This window comes from Dermochelys coriacea, chromosome 8 (genome assembly GCF_009764565.3).
Source record: "Dermochelys coriacea isolate rDerCor1 chromosome 8, rDerCor1.pri.v4, whole genome shotgun sequence".
Classification (NCBI taxonomy): domain Eukaryota; kingdom Metazoa; phylum Chordata; order Testudines; family Dermochelyidae; genus Dermochelys; species Dermochelys coriacea.
Genome location: NC_050075.1, coordinates 105,553,913 through 105,573,212, shown reverse-complemented (window position 1 = coordinate 105,573,212; position 19,300 = coordinate 105,553,913). Strand labels below are relative to the sequence as shown.

Genomic DNA, 19,300 nt, shown 5'->3' with positions numbered 1-19,300 from the left:
TGGCCTGGGGATGCGTCTTTCAAGAAACACAGCCTAGCTCAGCGCTCCCTGGGGTAGCTTTAATAGGTGGCCTGCCTCTCTCTCTCTCTGCAAGGGGAGGGGAACGGAGGAAGAGGGAGGCTGCTTTAGCTAAACCCATTCTTGCAGGTGAGGGGGCAGTAAGAAGCCAGACTTGTGACTCTAGTTTCTAGAGGTTTGGGTTCCCTCATAAGGGTAGAGAAGGAAGGACACCCCAACTCCCATATTGCTCATGGGTTGGGGGCAAGTATCTTCCCACTTTACCTGCTTCCCCATTTCTCCTTCCTTGTGTGAGGTGATATTTCACTCATGTCCCTGAGAGATGGGGCTGTGAGTGGGTGGCATGTCTCCTCCTGTCCCAGCCAGGACAAAGGGAAGGGGGAAGCTGTTCAAACAGGCAGGGATAAGGTGGGGCTTACAGGGCCCCTCTGGCCTGAATTCCCCAACCACTTCCCCATACTGGTCTGACCTCCCTCCATCCTGAGTATTCCCTAGTTCTGCAAAGAAATTCTAATGTGGAAGTGTTGGGAAGAGCTCATGGGAAAGGAACTGGGCATTAGGAACCCCTTGACCAAATGACCTGCTTTCATCTCTTTATCTTACCTTAATTCCTTCATTTCAGAAGGAAGATGTTTAACGCTAACATTCCTACAACAATACTTCTAAAGTAAAATCAGAGTCTTCGTGTGGAGTCCAGCACTTTAAAATACAGTTCTTCAACAGAAATGTTCATTTCAGGGTAAAGCTTTCAAAAAAACTCCTGCAGCCTGGAGGCAGAGAATAAGGGACAGGCACAATACACACTCTCCCAACCCTGCTAAGGGTAGGGCTTGAGCGCTGAGTAGGGGTGTAGCATTGGCACAATCACCACAGCATGTCTCCTTGAGCCACCCAGTTGCTGTGCCCAGGGGCTTCCTGAAAATCCTATAGCTAGTAGGACCCTTTATCTTGCTGCACATTCACACAGGAAAGCCATCCTTGGGCTTCCCCCTTGAGTCCCAAACCAGGAGAGTGACCAGCTCCCCCAACAATCCAGCCTCAGCCATGATCCGCTGCCCTGCCTCCTTCCTTTGTCTCTTTCCCCCAGGTCACCTGGCCTGCACCTCACTTCCTTCTCCAGCACCTCCGGCTGACTCTTGGAGAGGCAGGGCCCCAGGCATCAGATGCCAGGCTACAGAATGTTGGCCATTGTGCCCAGGAAGCCAGACATCAGTCACACCTGCCCTCTTGGAATCTCTGCAACAATCGCACCCCCTTGTTCCACCACCGAGGTACTTGTTCCATACAGCAGGGAAACTGAGGCACATTCATAGTATTCAGATGAAACATTAAGAGCTTTCCCATTTTGTCACTCTTTTTTCCTCATTCAGTTTGTAGCGTTGGGGAGGGGGCAGGGTGCTGTGAGAGCAGAGGGGGCCTATAAAGGCAGCCAACACACAGAGCTGTAAAGGGGACTTTGGGGAAGGGGTGTTTGGGTTGTTTTCTTTTTTTTCCTTGGCAGGACTTTATGCGGGAAAGCTGTTACAGCTACCGCAGCAGCAGAGGTAGTGACCCGAGCAATGGAAGAGACAATGAAGATGACCGGATGTGGAAGCTGCAGGACGTACGTGATCCTAGCACAGGTACCTGCACAGAGCTTTGTATGAAGTGTTGCCTGATAGAGCTGATGGAAGAGAAGATCCGAGGCTTGGAGATCAGGTGGAAACGATGGTTGAGTTTCAAAGAGGGTTCGAGCAGATGATGGAGCAAAGGCACGAGAAGGCTGAAGGGATGAGTCAAAACGTGCAGGTGCCAGCTGGACTGAAGAACTCAATGGGGAGACTGCTGGGTGAGGAAAGTGAGTGGTGGAAGCGTGCGACTACTACAAGAACCAGGCAGAGGAAAAGACCAGCTAGTGAAGGAAAATTAGAGATCAGGAACAGGTCTGCCGAGCTGGAAAATGAGGAAGGGGCACAGCAGCCAGTAACGGAAGGAAGAAGAGAAGAGCGGTTAGTTCCGTAAGAAGAGGGGAAGAGCCATTGGAGATACCCAGAGTTCAGAGCTCCAGGGGGATTCAGAATGACTCACAGAAAATTGCAAGGGAGAATAAAAGATGAGGAGTCGCAGCCAGAAAGGACAGGAGGAAGGCTGGAAAATCATGCCATCACTGGGAAAAAGCAGGTCCACGTGATTTGAGGACTCTCTACTAAGAAGAATACAGAGGCCTGTCACCAGAGCTGATCCAGAGAACAGAAGGCTGAGCTGTCTGCTGGGAGCTAAGATACAGGATGTGGTCCTGAAGCTGAAGAAGAATCTAATGGGAGCAGGAAAGAATCCACTGATTGTGTCATTAGCTGCTCTTCATATAGGAACAAGATTCTCGCTGGAATGTATCAAGGGGGACTATGCCAGGCTAGGGACGATGCTTAAAGAAATAGAGGCTCAGGTGACTTTGACTAGGTTTCTACCTAGAGGAGGAGAACAAAAGCAAGACAAGATTATGATTATCAAGATATGGCTCAGGCAGTGGTGCTATAAGGAGGGCTTGGGTTGTTTGACTGCTGGTCAGAGGACAGGTCTCATGGGACGGACCCCACCGGAGCAGGGAGGGAAATAGACTTCTGTGATGGAGGTTGAGACAACTCATTAAAAGAGCTTTAAACTAGGAACTCAGGAGACAATTGGGCAATGCTCATATTATCTCCACACCCGATTTTAACATTGGGAGGGAGGAAAATCAAGTAAGAACAGACACGGAACTGGAGAAAGGAACAGCAGTGGGTAGGAGAACGGACAGTAAGAGGAAGGACAGTACTGATACCAGTCAGGTGACGCTGGCGGTAGAATGACTGTACCCAACCAGGCGAGGAATGTCGCTGGAGCCAAGCAGCAACAGTTAAGATGTTTGTTCACCAATGCAAAGAGCGTGGGTAATAAAATGGAGGAACCAGAGCTACTGGTGCAGGAAGTGAAACGATGTTATACAGATAACAGCAACCTGGTGGAATTGTTGTCCTGCCTGGAGTACAGGGATTGAGGGGTATGTGCTCTTCAGGAAAGACAAAGAAAGGTTAGGTGGTGGATTAGTACTGTATCTTAATGACGAGTAAGGCTATGTTTTAGTCATGGTTATTTTTAGTAAAAGTCATGGACAGGTCATGGGCAGTAAACACAAATTCACAGCCTGTGACCTGTCCATGACTTTTACTATATACCCCTGACTAAAATGGGGGGAGGGGGTTGCTGTGGGTGCTCATAGGGGGGCATGGCCAGGGGGCAGGGTGTGCTGCAGGTGCTTGGGGGCAATTGGTGGGGCTGGGGCAGGCTCCCTACCTGGCACCTGGGAAGCAGCAAGCCCAGCAACATGTGCTGCTCCGTCCCAAGCCCTGGTTCTGCAGCTCCCATTGGCTGGGAACCACGGTCAATGGGAGCTGTGGAGGCAGTGCTGCGGGCACAGATAACGTGCAGCTAGGAGCTGAAGGGAGAGAGTTGCTATCACCCTTTCGGGGAGCCCCCTCCTCAGGTAAGCACTTCACCCAGTCCTGAGCCCCCCATACCCAAACTCCTGCTGCTGGGGGGTGAAGAGGGCCAAGACTGCCCTAGCAGTGGTGGGTGTGCCTGGCCTGGGGGCTGCCTGAGCCACTCAGGTAGCCCGCAGGCCAGGTGCACCAACCACTGCAGAAGTCAGAGAGGTCACTGAATCCGTGACTTCCCTCCCCTCCGTGACACACACAGAGCCTTAATGCTGAGGTAGACTGTAAAGAAATTTAGAAGTGATGGAATGGAGGAGTTAGTTTGTTTGGGCCAAAATCACATTAGGGAAGAAAATTACTAGAAGTCCCCTAATATAGTGTTGGGGTTCCGGACCACCAGGATCTGATTTCGATATGGATCGAGACCTCTGTTTTTAATGAAATAAATACTCCTGGGAATTGTGTGATTATGGGAGACTAACTTCCCAGCTATATCTTGCAGGACAAGTGCTACTAATAATAGCAGGGCCCAGGTTTTCCGGGATGTGATGGCTGACAGATTTCTTCACCAAATAGCTGCTGCCCCAACAAGATGTGATGCCATTTTAGATTTGGTATGGGTGAGGACCTCATCGAAGAACTGGTTGTAGGGGACAATCTTGGTTCGGGTGATCATGAGCTAATTCAGTTTAGACTAAATAGAAGGATAAACAAAACCAAGTCTGCAACAAAGGTCCTGGATTTCAAAAGAGGTAACTTAATTTTTTTAAGGGACTGAGTTAGGGAAGTGGACTAGACTGAAAACCTCAGGGATTTGAATGTGTAGGAGGCTTGGAATTACTTTGTCAAAGTTGCAGAAGCTCTCTGAAGCAAGGGGGGAAAAATCATAGGTAAGGCTGCGTGTCGGTCACGGAGTCCGTGACTTCTACAGGAGCTAGTGTGGCTGGCTCAGCAGCAGCAGTTTGGGTTTGTGGGAGGGGGGCTCAGGGCTGGGGCAAGGAGTTGAGGGGCAGGGTGGTGCTTACCTGGGGGGGTCCCTGTATCCCACAGGCATGCTCCTGCAGCTCCTAGGCGGAGAGGCCAGGAGGCTCTGTGCACTGCCTGTGACTGCAGGTGCCACCCCTGCAGCTCCCATTGGCTGTGATGGGAGCTGTGGAACCGGCCCTTGTGGCAGGAGCAGTGCGTGGAGCCCCCTGGCCACCCTCCCCCTAGGAGCTGCAGAGACATGCCAGTTGGAGCCAGGTAGGGAGCCTGCCACCCCCACCCCACCCCCAGCACCTGCTGTGCTCCTGGCCCAAGTTTTAATCGGGTATATAGTAAAAATCATGGACAGGTCACGGGCTGTGAATTTTTGTTTACTGGCTGTGACCTGTCCATGACTAAAACATAGCCTTACTCACAGGGACTGTTTGCAGACCAAGCTGGATGAGCAAACATATCAAACAGGTGATTCAAAGAAAGCCGAAAGCCTACAAGGAATAGAAGCTGGGATGGATCAGCAAGGAAAGCTACTTCTTGGAGGTTGGAAAGTGTAGGGATAAAGGGCACAGCCAAAAGCCAAGCAGAGCTGGACCTTGCAAAGGGTATTAAAACCAATAATAAAAGATTCTAGAGCCCTCTCAAGAAGGAAAGAAGCGGGGGGACTGCCCAGCACTGAGGATGGGATAGAGATTAAAGATTCTCGGTGTGGCCCGACACCTAAACAAATACTTTGCCTCAGGTTTTAATGAGGCTAGTGGAGCGTTCAGGGGTAGTGGCACAGTGCCTAATGGCAGTGAGGATACAGAGGCAGAGATTACCACAGGTGAGGTGGAAGTCAATGTCAAACAGCTTAATGATACTGAAGAGGGTGGAGAGCGGATAATCGCAAAGAATATTAAAGGAACTGGCCCATGAAATTGCAAGTCTAATAGCAAGGATTTTTAATAAAAAGGAGTACTTGTGGCACCTTAGAGACTAACAAATTTATTTCAGCATAAGCTTTCGTGAGCTACAGCTCACTACATCGGATGCATTTGGTGGAAAATACAGAGGGGAGATTGTTTCATGTTCTCTGTGTGTGTGTATATCAATGAGTTTTATCATACACACTGTAAGGAGAGTGATCACTTAAGATGAGCCATCACCAGCAGCAGGGGGGGAAAAGGAGGAAAACCTTTCATGGTGACAAGCAAGGTAGGCTATTTCCAGCAGTTAACAAGAAGGATTTTTAATGAATCTGTAATTTCAGGGGTTGTACCCTATGACTGGAGAATCACTAAAATAGCTCCTATTTTTAAGAAAGGGGAAAAAGTCAGCTGGGAAACTACAGGCCTGTTGATTTGACCTTAATTGTATGGAAGAGAAATTGGAACAAATTTTGAAAGTTAAGGACATAGTGGTGAACAGTAATCGGGATAAAATACAAAATGGTTTTACAAAAGGTAGATTGTGCCAGACCAACCTGATTTCCTTCTGTGAGAAGATAACTGATTTTTTGACAAAGGAAATGCAGATCTAATCTACTTGGATTCCAGTAAGACGTCTGATACAGTTTTCACTTGGGAAATTAATTAAATTGGAGAAGATGGGGATTAATATGAGAATTGAAAGATGGATAACTGGCCATACTGAAAGGTGAATTGTAAGGCTAGTGGAATTCCTCAGGAATTGATTTTGGGACTAACCTTTAACATTTTTATTACTGCCCTTGGCACAAAGTGAGAATGTGCTAATAAAATTTGTGATGGGACAAAGCTGGGAGCTATTGCCCAGATCATACAAGAAGATCTGGATGACCTTGTAAACTGGAGTAATAAGAAATGGGATGATATTTAATAGTGCACTGTCAGGCATTTAGGGACTAACAAAATAATTTTTGCTATAAGACGGGGATGTATCAGTTGGAAGCGGTAGAGGAGGAGAAAGACCTGGGTGTATTAGTTGCTTACAGAATGACAATAAGCTGCCAATGTGCTGTGGCTATAAAAAAGTCTTAGGTGAGGTATTTCCAGTAGAGACAGGGCAGTGTTGAGACCTCACTTGATATACTGGGTGTAGATCTGGTCTTCACATGTAAGAAAGATGAATTCAAACCGGAACAGGTGCAGAGAAGGGCTACTAGGATGATCTGAGGAAAAAACCTACCTTGAGAGCTTGGCTTATTTAACCCAACCAAACACAGGCTGGGGGGAAGAGATGATTGCTCTCTATGAATACACCAGAGGGATAAATACCAGGGGAGGGAGAGAAGTTAGCACCAATGTGGACCCCACAACAAATGGATATAAACAGGTATCTACAAGTTTTGGCTTGAAATTAGGTGAAGGTTTTTAAGGAGTGAAATTCTATAACTGCCTTCCAAGGGGAGCAGTGGGGGGCAAAAAACCTAACTGGCTTCAAGACTGAGCTGGATAAGTTGATGGAGGGGATGGTGTGATGGGACTGCCTACAATGGCATGTGGCCCATGGGTGACTGCCAGTAGCAAAAATCCCCAATGGCCAGAGCCAGGACACACGATTGAGGGGGCTCTGAGTTACTACAGAGAATTCTCTCTCAAGTGTCTGCCTGGTGGGTCTTGCACATCTCCTCAGGGTCTAAATGATCACCATGTTTGGGGTCTGGAAGGAATTTCCCCCTGGGTCAGATTGGCAGAGACCCTGGGGGGTTTCGCCTTCCTCTGCAGCATGGGTCACTTGCAGGTTTAAACCAGTGTGAATGGTGGATTCTCTAACTTGAAGTCTTTAAATCAAGATCTGAGAACTTCAGTAGCTCAGCCAGAGGTTAGGGGTCTATTTCAGGAATGGGCAGGTGAAGTTCTATGGCCCCTTCTGACCTTAAAGTCTATGAGTAACGTGTGGCTTTTAGAGCACTTGAATAGTTGCGCTTTAAACAAAGTGACACTCAACCTGAAGTAAAGCAGAGCAGTGACTCTGCTACACTAGGGAAATTGAGGCATAACTAGTAAGAGAACTTAAAGTATTTAAATCTCACCCTACTGGACCAGGCTGCACTTCCCAGAAAGGGCCTGCTGGGAAAAGGCCCTCATCCATGTCTAGAAAGAGGCATACATCCCCATCATAGCACAAAGCCAGCTTGCTCTCTTCCTTGCTGATTATAACTGGAGTAGTTCTCTATTCTTGTCCTACCATCTTTCCTTCACTCTTATTCCCACCATTTTAGCCAATTTTTCATCTGGTCTTGAATTTCATTTCTTGGGAGGTCACAACTGTGCTCCAGCTACAGTAGCAGAAGACTGTTGTGGGAAATAGGGAAGATACTGACGCAGGGCCAGTGGACACCAGTCAAGAATAACCAAATACACCAAGAACCCGATACAGTTCAGCAGGAAGGAATGATTTTTGAAGCAGCCAAGTTGTGGTCAATCCCTACCTAACAGTAGGCTTCTCCATCTCTCTCTGGAGCAGGATTCAGATTCTAAGGTCAGAAGAGACCATTGTGATCATCTAGTCTCGCCACCAGTACAACACAGGCCACAGAACATCCCCAGAATAACTCCTAGAGCAGAGCTTTGAGAAGACCATCCAGTCTTGATTTTCAAAGTCAGTGGTAAATTGTTCGTGGTTAATTACTCACTCTTAAAAAATTACCCCTTATTTCCAATCTGACTTCGTCTAGCTTGAATTTCCAGCCACTGGATTGTTATACCTTTCTCTGCCAGATTGAAGAACTCATGATATAGTATTTTCCCATGTAGGTTCTTACAGACTCTAATCAAAACCACCATCAACCTTCCCTTGGTTAGTCTCAAAGAGCTTACTCTATTTAGCTTATCACCATAAGGCAGGTTTTCTAATCCTTTAATCATTCTTGTGGGTCTTCTCTGACTGCTCTCCAGTTTATCAGTCTTCTTGAATTGTAGACAATTCAGTGTACACAATTCCAGTAGTGGTCACACCCATGCCAAATACAGAGGTAAAATAACCTCTCAACTCCTACTCAAAATTCCTGTTTATGCATCTGAGGATCGCATCAGCTCTTTGTTCACAGCATCTCACTGGGAGTTTGTGTTCAGCTGATTATCCATCCCCAAATCAGAATCACTACTTCCCAAGAGAGAATCCCCCAGCCTATAACTTACTAACCTATAGCTTACAAGAAGTGGAAGGTTGGACATATGACCAGGGAAGAGTATAAAAATATTGCTCGGGCATGTAGGAAAGATATCAGGAGGGCCAAATCGCATCTGGAGCTGCAGCTAGCAAGAGATGTCAAGAGTAACAAGAAGGGTTTCTTCAGGTATGTTGGCAACAAGAAGAAAGCCAAGGAAAGTGTGGGCCCCTTACTGAATGAGGGAGGCAAGCTAGTGACAGAGGATGTGGAAAAAGCTAATGTACTCAATGCTTTTTTTGCCTCTGTTTTCACTAACAAGGTCAGCTCCCAGACTGCTGTGCTGGGCATCACAAAATGGGGAAGAGATGGCCAGCCCTCTGTAGAGATAGAGGTGGTTAGGGACTATTTAGAAAAGCTGGACGTGCACAAGTCCATGGGGCCGGACGAATTGCATCCGAGAGTGCTGAGGGAATTGGCGGCTGTGATTGCAGAGCCCTTGGCCATTATCTTTGAAAACTCGTGGCGAACGGGGGAAGTCCCGGATGACTGGAAAAAGGCTAATGTAGTGCCCATCTTTAAAAAAGGGAAGAAGGAGGATCCTGGGAACTACAGGCCGGTCAGCCTCACCTCAGTCCCTGGAAAAATCATGGAGCAGGTCCTCAAAGAATCAATCCTGAAGCACTTAGAGGAGAGGAAAGTGATCAGGAACAGTCAGCATGGATTCACCAAGGGAAGGTCATGCCTGACTAATCTAATCGCCTTTTATGATGAGATTACTGGTTCTGTGGATGAAGGGAAAGCAGTGGATGTATTGTTTCTTGACTTTAGCAAAGCTTTTGACACGGTCTCCCACAGCATTCTTGTCAGCAAGTTAAGGAAGTATGGGCTGGATGAATGCACTATAAGGTGGGTAGAAAGCTGGCTAGATTGTCGGGCTCAACGGGTAGTGATCAATGGCTCCATGTCTAGTTGGCAGCCGGTGTCAAGTGGAGTGCCCCAGGGGTCGGTCCTGGGGCCCGTTTTGTTCAATATCTTCATAAATGATCTGGAGGATGGTGTGGATTGCACTCTCAGCAAATTTGCGGATGATACTAAACTGGGAGGAGTGGTAGATACGCTGGAGGGGAGGGATAGGATACAGAAGGACCTAGACAAATTGGAAGATTGGGCCAAAAGAAATCTAATGAGGTTCAATAAGGATAAGTGCAGGGTCCTGCACTTAGGATGGAAGAATCCAATGCACCGCTACAGACTAGGGACCGAATGGCTCGGCAGCAGTTCTGCGGAAAAGGACCTAGGGGTGACAGTGGACGAGAAGCTGGATATGAGTCAGCAGTGTGCCCTTGTTGCCAAGAAGGCCAATGGCATTTTGGGATGTATAAGTAGGGGCATAGCGAGCAGATCGAGGGACGTGATCGTTCCCCTCTATTCGACACTGGTGAGGCCTCATCTGGAGTACTGTGTCCAGTTTTGGGCCCCACACTACAAGAAGGATGTGGATAAATTGGAAAGAGTACAGCGAAGGGCAACAAAAATGATTAGGGGTCTAGAGCACATGACTTATGAGGAGAGGCTGAGGGAGCTGGGATTGTTTAGTCTGCAGAAGAGAAGAATGAGGGGGGATTTGATAGCTGCTTTCAACTACCTGAAAGGGGGTTTCAAAGAGGATGGCTCTAGACTGTTCTCAATGGTAGCAGATGACAGAACGAGGAGTAATGGTCTCAAGTTGCAATGGGGGAGGTTTAGATTGGATATTAGGAAAAACTTTTTCACTAAGAGGGTGGTGAAACACTGGAATGCGTTACCTAGGGAGGTGGTAGAATCTCCTTCCCTAGAGGTTTTTAAGGTCAGGCTTGACAAAGCCCTGGCTAGGATGATTTAACTGGGACTTGGTCCTGCTTTGAGCAGGGGGTTGGACTAGATGACCTTCTGGGGTCCCTTCCAACCCTGATATTCTATGATTCTATGATTCTATAACATTTAGCCCAATTAAAATGCATAGTTTGCTTGCACTCAGCTTACCAAGCAATCCAGATCACTCTGTGTAAGTGACCTGTCCTCTGTTGTTATTTACCACTTCCTGCCCGTTTTTGTGTCATCTGCAAGCTTTCAGTGATTGTTTTCTTTAAATAAAAATATGACCTCGCATGGGGCCTAAAACTGATCACTGCAGGAACCCAAGAGAAACACACCTATTTGAGACCTATCAGCCAGCTTTTAACCTACTGAATGCATGCCATATCACTTTTTTTAAATCAAAATGTCATGTGGTAACAAATCAAATACCTTACAATACTGTGAGTGTATTAAAACACTGTTAGCTGCAAAGGCATCTAGCCCCGGGATTCTCTCAACAAATGATGGTGGTGGTTGTTCTTGCTGGTGGCCGCTCTGACAATTTTTCCTAAAATACTTAAAACTTTAGGAAAAACAAACAAATATGCCCATAGACGTGTCCAACCCATTGTAATTTATTTCAGCAGGGTGTTTTTGCAGACTCAAAAATAATGTGCAGTTGTCTCTATTCTTTACTGGACCTAAACAGAAACACAAATAAGGTGCTTGACATGGTTTGCTGTTTTGGGTTGATGATTTTTTTATTTTGAAGACTTGCTAGCTACTAAATCTGCTATTGTGAAAAGTGATATTTGTTTATCACATTTCACAGCCGATTTACTCACCCTGGCAAGCTGGGGGACAAATTAAGCCCTAGATGGAGAGGTGGATAAGGAGGCAGAGGGCCAGCAGCAATGGGGGGTGGGGGTGGGGGATGAGCCTTGGGCTGGAGCCCGAAGCCCTGTGGCTGGGGAATTGAGTCCTCCATCACATGGCCAGAGCCTGCCGTCCACCACTGAAGCCTAAGGCTCACCGCCCCAGGAAGGTGGGGAACTCACACTGGTTGCCTGCTGCTACAGTATTTGTGGTTCCAGAAGGGTCATGGGATTTGCCCCGCTGGTGGCCCTGGGGGAGGGAGGGGTGGCTGCTTTGCCCCCTCCTCATGGAGGCAGCTGTGGCCACTAGAAAAGCCCCTGGTGGCCACATGTGAGAAACACTGGTCTAGCCCATCTCCAGATTATGCCTATACAAAGCTTTAGGTCAGAGTCATGCCTGGTCCACTTTAGTACTAAAATGACTCAAAGCCCTGCTGCTTCCACCACTTTCTTTGGAGTGTATGTATTTATAAAGGCTAAAACATCTATTAAGTGATCACAACCCCACATATACATACTCAAAACACCAACCACAGTGAGCATCCCTCACTTGGCTTTACTGCAGTCTAGGTGTCTTATTTCTATTGTAGATAAGTTCTTCAGGGCAGGGACCTTGGCTCAGATCCTCAGGGGTATTTAAGCATCTAACTCCCATTGATTTCAGAGAGTTAAGTGCCTTTGAGGAGATGAACCAACTCTCACTGAAATCAATGGGAGTTAGATGCTTTTAAATACCTTTGAGGATCTAGGCCCTTGTCTCATTTCATCTCTCTACAGTACCATACATGCTCCTGGTTTTCAATCCTTTTGCAACACCATCGCTGTCTGCCAAAGAACAAGGTAGGCAGCTAATGCTGTGGGGCAGTCCATTTCCAGGTGCTGAGCAGCATAAGACACTTTGGGAAGAGACAATGGATAAGTAACTTGGACACCAACATTGCCCTGTATAGGATGTACGTGTAAGGCTGTTTTTTTTCCTGGTACCACTGCATGTAACTCAGCACTTTATAAATAAAGGCGCTATATGAAACCAAATTTGTATTTCATACCTAGGAACTGTGAACACTTTAATGAGCTTATAGGATAGTCAGGTTTTCCACTTTTGTCCTCTTGACCACAAGAATCATGGTTTTGTTTTTTTATTTTGAAAGCAAGTTGGGAAACAGTTTACAAAAACTGACCAAGAAAAAAAATTATGAAAATATTTAACTAGATTCATCTTTGGTTACTTCTTATTGCAGTTCCAATAAAACATACACCATTTCCATAGTTCAAAAAACATCAAAAGTCAGAAGATCAATCAACATAAAAACAAGATTTGCTTTCTTTACATATTCATAAATATCCACAATATTAGAAAAAACTTGTTTTGCAAAGATTTTTTCTGGCAGTGTTAACTTACTATTGTACACAGGCTACAAACTTCTTCCTAAGCCTTTAATTACAAGTTTAGCTATTTACAAACTGCAAAATATTAAGACATAAAACTCCTTCATAAATATGAAAATAGATCATTCTTGCAAAGATCTTTAAACTTATTTAATCAAATATCCACCTGCCCAAAAAGGTTATTTGTTTTTGCATAGAAATGTAGTGACATGCAGTATAACAATAGCATTAAGTGCAAACAGGAATTATTCAAGTGTCTTTAGTTGTACTGGCAAGAAACGTTCTGTACATCAACACCTTTCAACAAAGCAGAATAAACCAATTGTAGCCCTTTGCCCTGCATCTGCTTCTTGTCAGGGGCAGCAATTTACCATATGTGCTCTCTTTCTTGCATGTCACCAATCAACAACAACAAAATAGCTTATAAGAGACATTTAAATGAATCCAACATAGAAAGAGCTAAAGTGAATTTAAGTTAGATTTCTTAAAGAGACATAGCAGTGTCTAGAAACAGTTTAAAAAGCCAGAATTGCATCTATTAGAAAAGTCAAAAACATGATAAAATTCAATTGGAACAAAACTTTTAATCGCATTACTGTAAAAAGAGGGGTTTGCCTGAACTCATTTTTAGCAGTTTGTATTAATGGTCATGAGTAGCTGGGAGAAGCTGCCTCACAATAAGGGCTACTAGTTATTCCATGTAGGACAACAACATCTGTGGAGGGACAAGCGACCAAGCTCCATCTAACCAATCTAGTCTGGCTCTGCATGGCCAGATGGCCAGTTAACGATTAGTGTTAACCAAATCAGACCGCAGAAAGACTTAGTTTTCTGAGAGACTTACCAATTGAAAAACCAGACTTACATTCACGTGCCACTCCCACACATAACCTGGTACTTGGGAAAGACAGCATGCTAACAGTCCAGCACCATTCCTTGGCATTTCCATCTCTGTGACCTATCTCCAACTCGGCATTGCGGGCTGGAAGCGACAGGGCCGTGCCCTACACAACGCAGCTGGCTTTCTATTTAAAAAGTGGAATAGTTTCCCCCCCAACTAAAATCATTTTAGCCATGGTGTTTAAACAACGGCTGGGGAATACAGATTTTAGAAGATACAGATTTTAGAAGAAGCAAGGAAACAATTCACCCAGGGCAGGTGCGGTCAGTCTGACTGGAGCCATGGATGTGTCCCATGCCTGTCAACACAAGAGCTTCACAGTCAAATTTAACAAAAGAGGTGAAAGCAGAGCTTCCGGTGCAACAGGCATCCCCAGCGAGATGCTGTTGCAACCGCATCATTGTTTTAAGATCAGTGAACAGACACAAAAGCAAACGAGGCGGCGTGATTTCTTTACTCACTCTCTGCAGTGGGACTGAAGGCAGAAGTAGGATGCTGGTTAGATTCCCTGCAGCCCAGTGAAGCTTCCAAATATAAACACTTCTTGTTATTGCTCATCTGCCTGAAGTCACAATCCTAACCCTGCCTTGTGACAACAGCAGCTGGTGATGATGGTTTCCTTTGCGAATGGCTACAATCGTAAAACAAGCACTAGCTGGATGATTGTTACTTTGATTAGCTAGATAGTTTCTCAGCCTTGAACAGAAACTGCATGTATGTGGGTAGCACCTGCCAGCCAAGAAGCTCCATACTCTGTAGCCTCCCAACCCCCCCTCTGCCCCCCAAGAGGATGCACAAGGACAGAAAAACTGCCAAAGAAGAAGGAAAAAAAGGATTGCTCTAGAAATCAGCACCTTTGTGACAGAGGGGGAGTGCAGGAGGAAAGAAGGGTTAAAAGACCTTATTAGGGATACATATTTTTTCTTTCATGCTACCAAGATCTGTCCCATTGGCAAGGGCTGTGCTAAGGAATTCAAGGAGGCCTAGGGATTCCTATTTAATTCTTCACAGCCAATGGGAAGGGGCAATGCTGCTGGCCACTTTCACACAAGCACTCAGAGAGAGGAAATCTTAAGTAATTCATGGGCCAGGAGACAATTTACCACCCCACAAACCCAGGATTCATCCCTCATTCTCAAACAACTTTCCTAGCTGGTCTCTAAAACCCCTTCTTCCTCATCCTCTATTTCTTTGGGGTGAGACAAGCAGAGAAATAACCTAATTTCCATCAAGGGACACTGTTGCTTTATATTTCCTCTCCCACCATCAGTGCTTAGTTCTCCCAAGACTGCTGCATGGAAACAAGAGTTTCCAAGTTAGTACTTAAGGTGAAATTCCCAAGTACCAGGGGCCATCAAGTGATACAAAGGACCTGTTGTAAATGTCAGTCTTACAGATAAGCTGATATGTGGCCCTGTGAGAGCCAGGAATGATAATGCAGACAAAACCCCACACATTCTAATCTCAGGAAGTGCAGGTGAAAGGACTATAGAGGAAGCTGTGCAAATATAACCATAGGACAAGCTTTCTATGTATATCTACCGCAGGGATAGCACCTGACTCTTAGACACACACAAATGTGCCCACAGTGGCTGGCTTTAAACACACTATTGTTTCTTTCATATTTACATTCTGGTGGAAAAATAAAACTGCATTCAGACGGTTGCTGAAGGCAGAAGCAAATGGAGATACACGTGACTGTTACTTTCTCTTTGCCAAAGTAATACAGAACATTGAATTTATGGGGAGAAATTGATTTTCTTCAGTGTCTCTAACAAGCCGAAAGCCTTTATTGTGAGTCTGTCCTAATCAATGGAAAGTTTCTTTAGATTTGCAAGGACATAGCTGAAAGCTTTGCTGTCAACATCCATTGCACTATAGGATTTTATTCTTTGAAAAATTTATGAATCAAGCTGCTTGGTGTAAATAGGGACAGACTGTTATTGCAGCGGCACCAGTGCCACATTAGGAGGGATGGGATGTCTCACAGGATTGGGAAAGGGTAACAGGGACCCTTTTGTCTCTGGGTCACTGATTCAAGCCTGGCCAAGTCAGTAGTGAGTGCTGGAGTTGTTCCCAAAGTGCCGTTTGGTGGGTGTATATGGAAAGAATTGATGGTGTCAATTCAGTTCCTCATGGACAAGTGTCCGCAACACAAAGCTTTTATTTGCAGTTTCGTGAGAGGCCAGGGAATGAATGTGCCTGGTGTCTGAGCTACCCTTCTTTCAACCCTACAGTAATCGCCCTCTGTGGCAGGTTAAGATACACAGACAGCTGCGTGTATGGGGAGAACCTAAAGTGTTGTGGCCTTTGCTGTATCTGTTCTAGGGATGTACACAGGTCTGCAGTCTCCAAGGCTGTTGAGCCAGCGTGGTTCATTGGGACTAACAGATCACTGTATCAGAAACTGAACCCCAGCGCACAAGCAGCATACAAGAGAATAGTTTCCTCCTGTTAATCAGCAGGAACTTGGAGTGCTGCTAAGTTTTCAGACTCTACCAGCAGAAGATTTGTGTTTTCCATGCTTTTGAGATTAGTTTGTTCCAGAGTGTGGTGTGAGCCTGCAGATCCTGTTAGAGCTCTGAGATCTGAAGGCATTTATATCTGCCTAGCACTGTCCAAGAGAGAGCCTTTCTTCCAATATTAGACAAGGCTCCCAACTGAATTCACACGCACCAGCTAGACAGAGTGCTAAAGTGAAAGATGCAGGGCTGGGGTTCAAATCACTTACACACTACCAAGCTCCTGCTGCATACAGCCCTGCAATGATTATGGGACCTTATGGGACCCCAGGTTGGCATCCTGCCCGAGGCTGGTTTGCAGTAGTTGTCTCTTGTAGTGAGCTAAGGGATGATGGACACATTTAAAAATAAAAAAAAAATACCGTCTCTTCAGATGCACTTTGCAGCCTCTTGTTTGATGGCCGGTTTCTATGATCCACTGAAATATCCAAGACTTAGCACTACAGGAAAAAGTTAAAAACTAAGTGAATGGGGACAGTTTGTCCCCATTCACAAGAATGTATCTGGGTTTTAAGCTCTCTCCTTAAATGTCACATTTTGACTGTGTGCCACCAGATGCTGACATATTAGGAGGTGCCAGTGAAAGTGGGGCAGAGCTGTCCATATCCAGCACTTCAAATGACAACGTCTCTCTGCCCAGCTCCACAGAGGGGTTAACACTGAATGGAGACTTGGAAGCCTCTGGCAGTAAGTTCTTCCGGATCTCATCTTCCACCTCCATGTCTTCAGAGCTCGCAAACACTCTCAAGGAGCTGCCTTCCTCAGAGTTGACTGAATTCTGGGCTGAGCGCCCCTTGTATCTTAGGGACTCGGGCTGAGCCTCCATTAGCGGTTGGTTATATCCTGGATCCTCACTTGTGTTTTTAACAGGACAGAATCCATTTTCCTCCTGGGACTCCGGCCAATCGGAATAGTCCATGTCCTCCTCTTGCTCTGGCACTGAAGGAGAATCCTGCCTGTGAGGTCTGGCCTGAAAGGGAGGGATTTCTGATACTCCATACTTACTGCTGCTCAGGAGTTTTTGCCGCATCTCAGCCCCTAGCTGGGTCGAGTCGCACCTACTGACAGTTGAATGCAGACCCCCAAAAGGGACATAATCTTTATGCAGAAGTTCGGGAGAGACTGGGAGAGATCTGCACCGCCTCCCAGGGGGGAAAGAGAATTCCTGCCAGTCTGTGCTATAAACCTGCCTGGACAGAGACTGGCTAGTCTTCAGACAGTCCTCTGCCTCTGGGGAGTGCAAGTCAAACACAAGGGAAATCACAGACTTGCTTGGCATGTCAAAAAATTTGATCTTCCCCCCCTTCAGGTCTTCCCTGGCATTGAAGGGGTTGACTTTCCGCACCGCCCCCTTGCTTGGTGTGTAGTAGGGGTCCTGTACATTGATCTTCCGGGAGGGCTTGCGGGAGAAGATATCTGACTGACTGCGTGACAGCAAGATGTTGCGGCGTGGGCGGGGTGACTTGGGTGGGATCTTGTCATCCAGTGAACTCAATCGCTTTATTCCTTGTCCTTTTTCAATCAGCCCTGAATAGGAGAAGAGAAACATCTTTAGCTTTGTGGCCAGAGACATGCTGCTGGCCTGGCTCACTCCATCTGAATCACAACCTTACAAGAAAGGAGGAAGACTCCTGACTTATAAGTGATGCTCTCTTACAGGAAGCATCCTCCACAAACACATGCTCTTGGGTTACCTGCGAGTTCCTGTATGGGATCCCTGCGTGCAAGGAAGGTAGGGAAGTTTTGTTCCCCTCATTCCCAAGTGCAGGCGCAGGCTCTGAACACGGAGCGATACACATCTAGCATCCTAAAATGGAGCCATATCCTTTTGCAACTTGTTTTCTTAATTTAAAAAGGACATCTGAAATAATCATTTAAAAGTATTGCTTCCTTGTGCTACTAACCTCTTAAATTATTCAAACTGAAATAATTCTGAAGTTTGAATTTGCTTTTCACCATTGGTGCTATTTTACTTTCTGCACTTAACTCAGATTGGTTGGTTTAACTATTATTTATGGTCAAATCTGTCCACGCTAGAGGTAATGCTAGTTTTGGGTTTACAATACAGCAGGGAAGTGAAAACCCAAAGGAGATGGTGGTTTTACAAACTTAGATATGAATGAAAATTTGTTCATCTGTTTTAAAATTTGTATACAAACTACATTTTGAGTGGCCCTTCAAGTCCCATGTCAGTAAATTGACAGGCCAATGAACAGGTCTTTTGAAAGGGATAGTTAATAGGTGTTCTCTTTTTCTAGTCTCTTTTGTGTTCCATATACTAGCAGAACTAACTCAAGTGCAGGATCTGTTGAGGAAACTTACCATTAGAAAAAGTTAGAGCACAAAATACTAACACAAAAAAGCTATCAGTGAGGTTTTCACAAAAGCTTAAGACACCCCTGTGCTGTGAAAGGTGAAGGCAAAAAAAAAAAAAAAAAATCAATACTTCCCTCTGGAAGTGGAGAGATTAAATTCCATATGAGCCTTCACACAGTACATTTCAGAAACTAGGGAGACAGTAGTTTTACTTTGTAACAAGAGGTTATAAATGCTGTTTAAATATGTGTAATAAAAGCTGCATCATTAAAACAGGGTGGAAAGAAATATTCACAATTATTTGGGAGGAAATTTTTTAAAAGGCTCTCCTGAGAGTTAGCACCTAACTGCTATTGACTTTCAATTGGAGTTGGGAGCCTCTCTGTGCTTGGTGCCTCTGGAAGTCTCCCTCAGCTACCACAGGGCAATGCTGACTGATTAGGTGGGAAGTGGAATATTTTCTTCTTGGGATTGTTGTTTGTGGGATAGACGCACATCGATACCTCCTTTTCCTTCAAGCCCTGCTACAGTTTAGATTGTGCTCTGAAGGACATCACTGGTCCAGAGTGAAAGAGGTCCGTTAAAGAATACTGTGCAACTTCTCCCTATACTATGGGAACCTGAGAGCTGCTGGGGAAAGAGGGAGGAAGAAAAAGAGTCAGCGTAAGAAGGGGAGCTTCCCATGGCACATGCTCTTCCCCTCGCCAGCACCCCAGTGGTACACACCCTCTTGTTTTTCCACTGTTTGCAGTGGAGCAGCGTTCTTGCTTTTTAGAAGTGGACTGTTGGGTTTTGACCCCAAAAGCGAGCTCTTTATAAAAGCAGCAAACTAATCAGACTTCTCACTATCCTGCAGCAAGCGGTCCTATCCCTCCGCACACTAGGTGGCACTATGACCCTGCACAGGAAGGCACTCCAGGCCACCAAACATTCCCCAC

At 45.8% G+C, this 19,300-nt stretch overlaps 1 protein-coding gene across 4 annotated transcripts in view; it reads right to left on the bottom strand.

The window, feature by feature from the left end:
- Positions 1 to 12,357: 12,357 nt before the first annotated feature.
- TESK2 (testis associated actin remodelling kinase 2) overlaps positions 12,358 to 19,300 on the bottom strand; it is a 123,354-nt gene continuing 116,411 nt past the window's right edge. For all 4 annotated transcript variants that reach the window (XM_038413354.2, XM_043491137.1, XM_038413353.2 and 1 more), the window contains one exon: positions 12,358 to 17,573. In XM_038413354.2, coding sequence (XP_038269282.1) covers positions 16,570 to 17,573 — 1,004 coding nt within the window. In that variant the 3' untranslated portion in view covers positions 12,358 to 16,569. The remainder of the gene's footprint in view (positions 17,574 to 19,300) is intronic.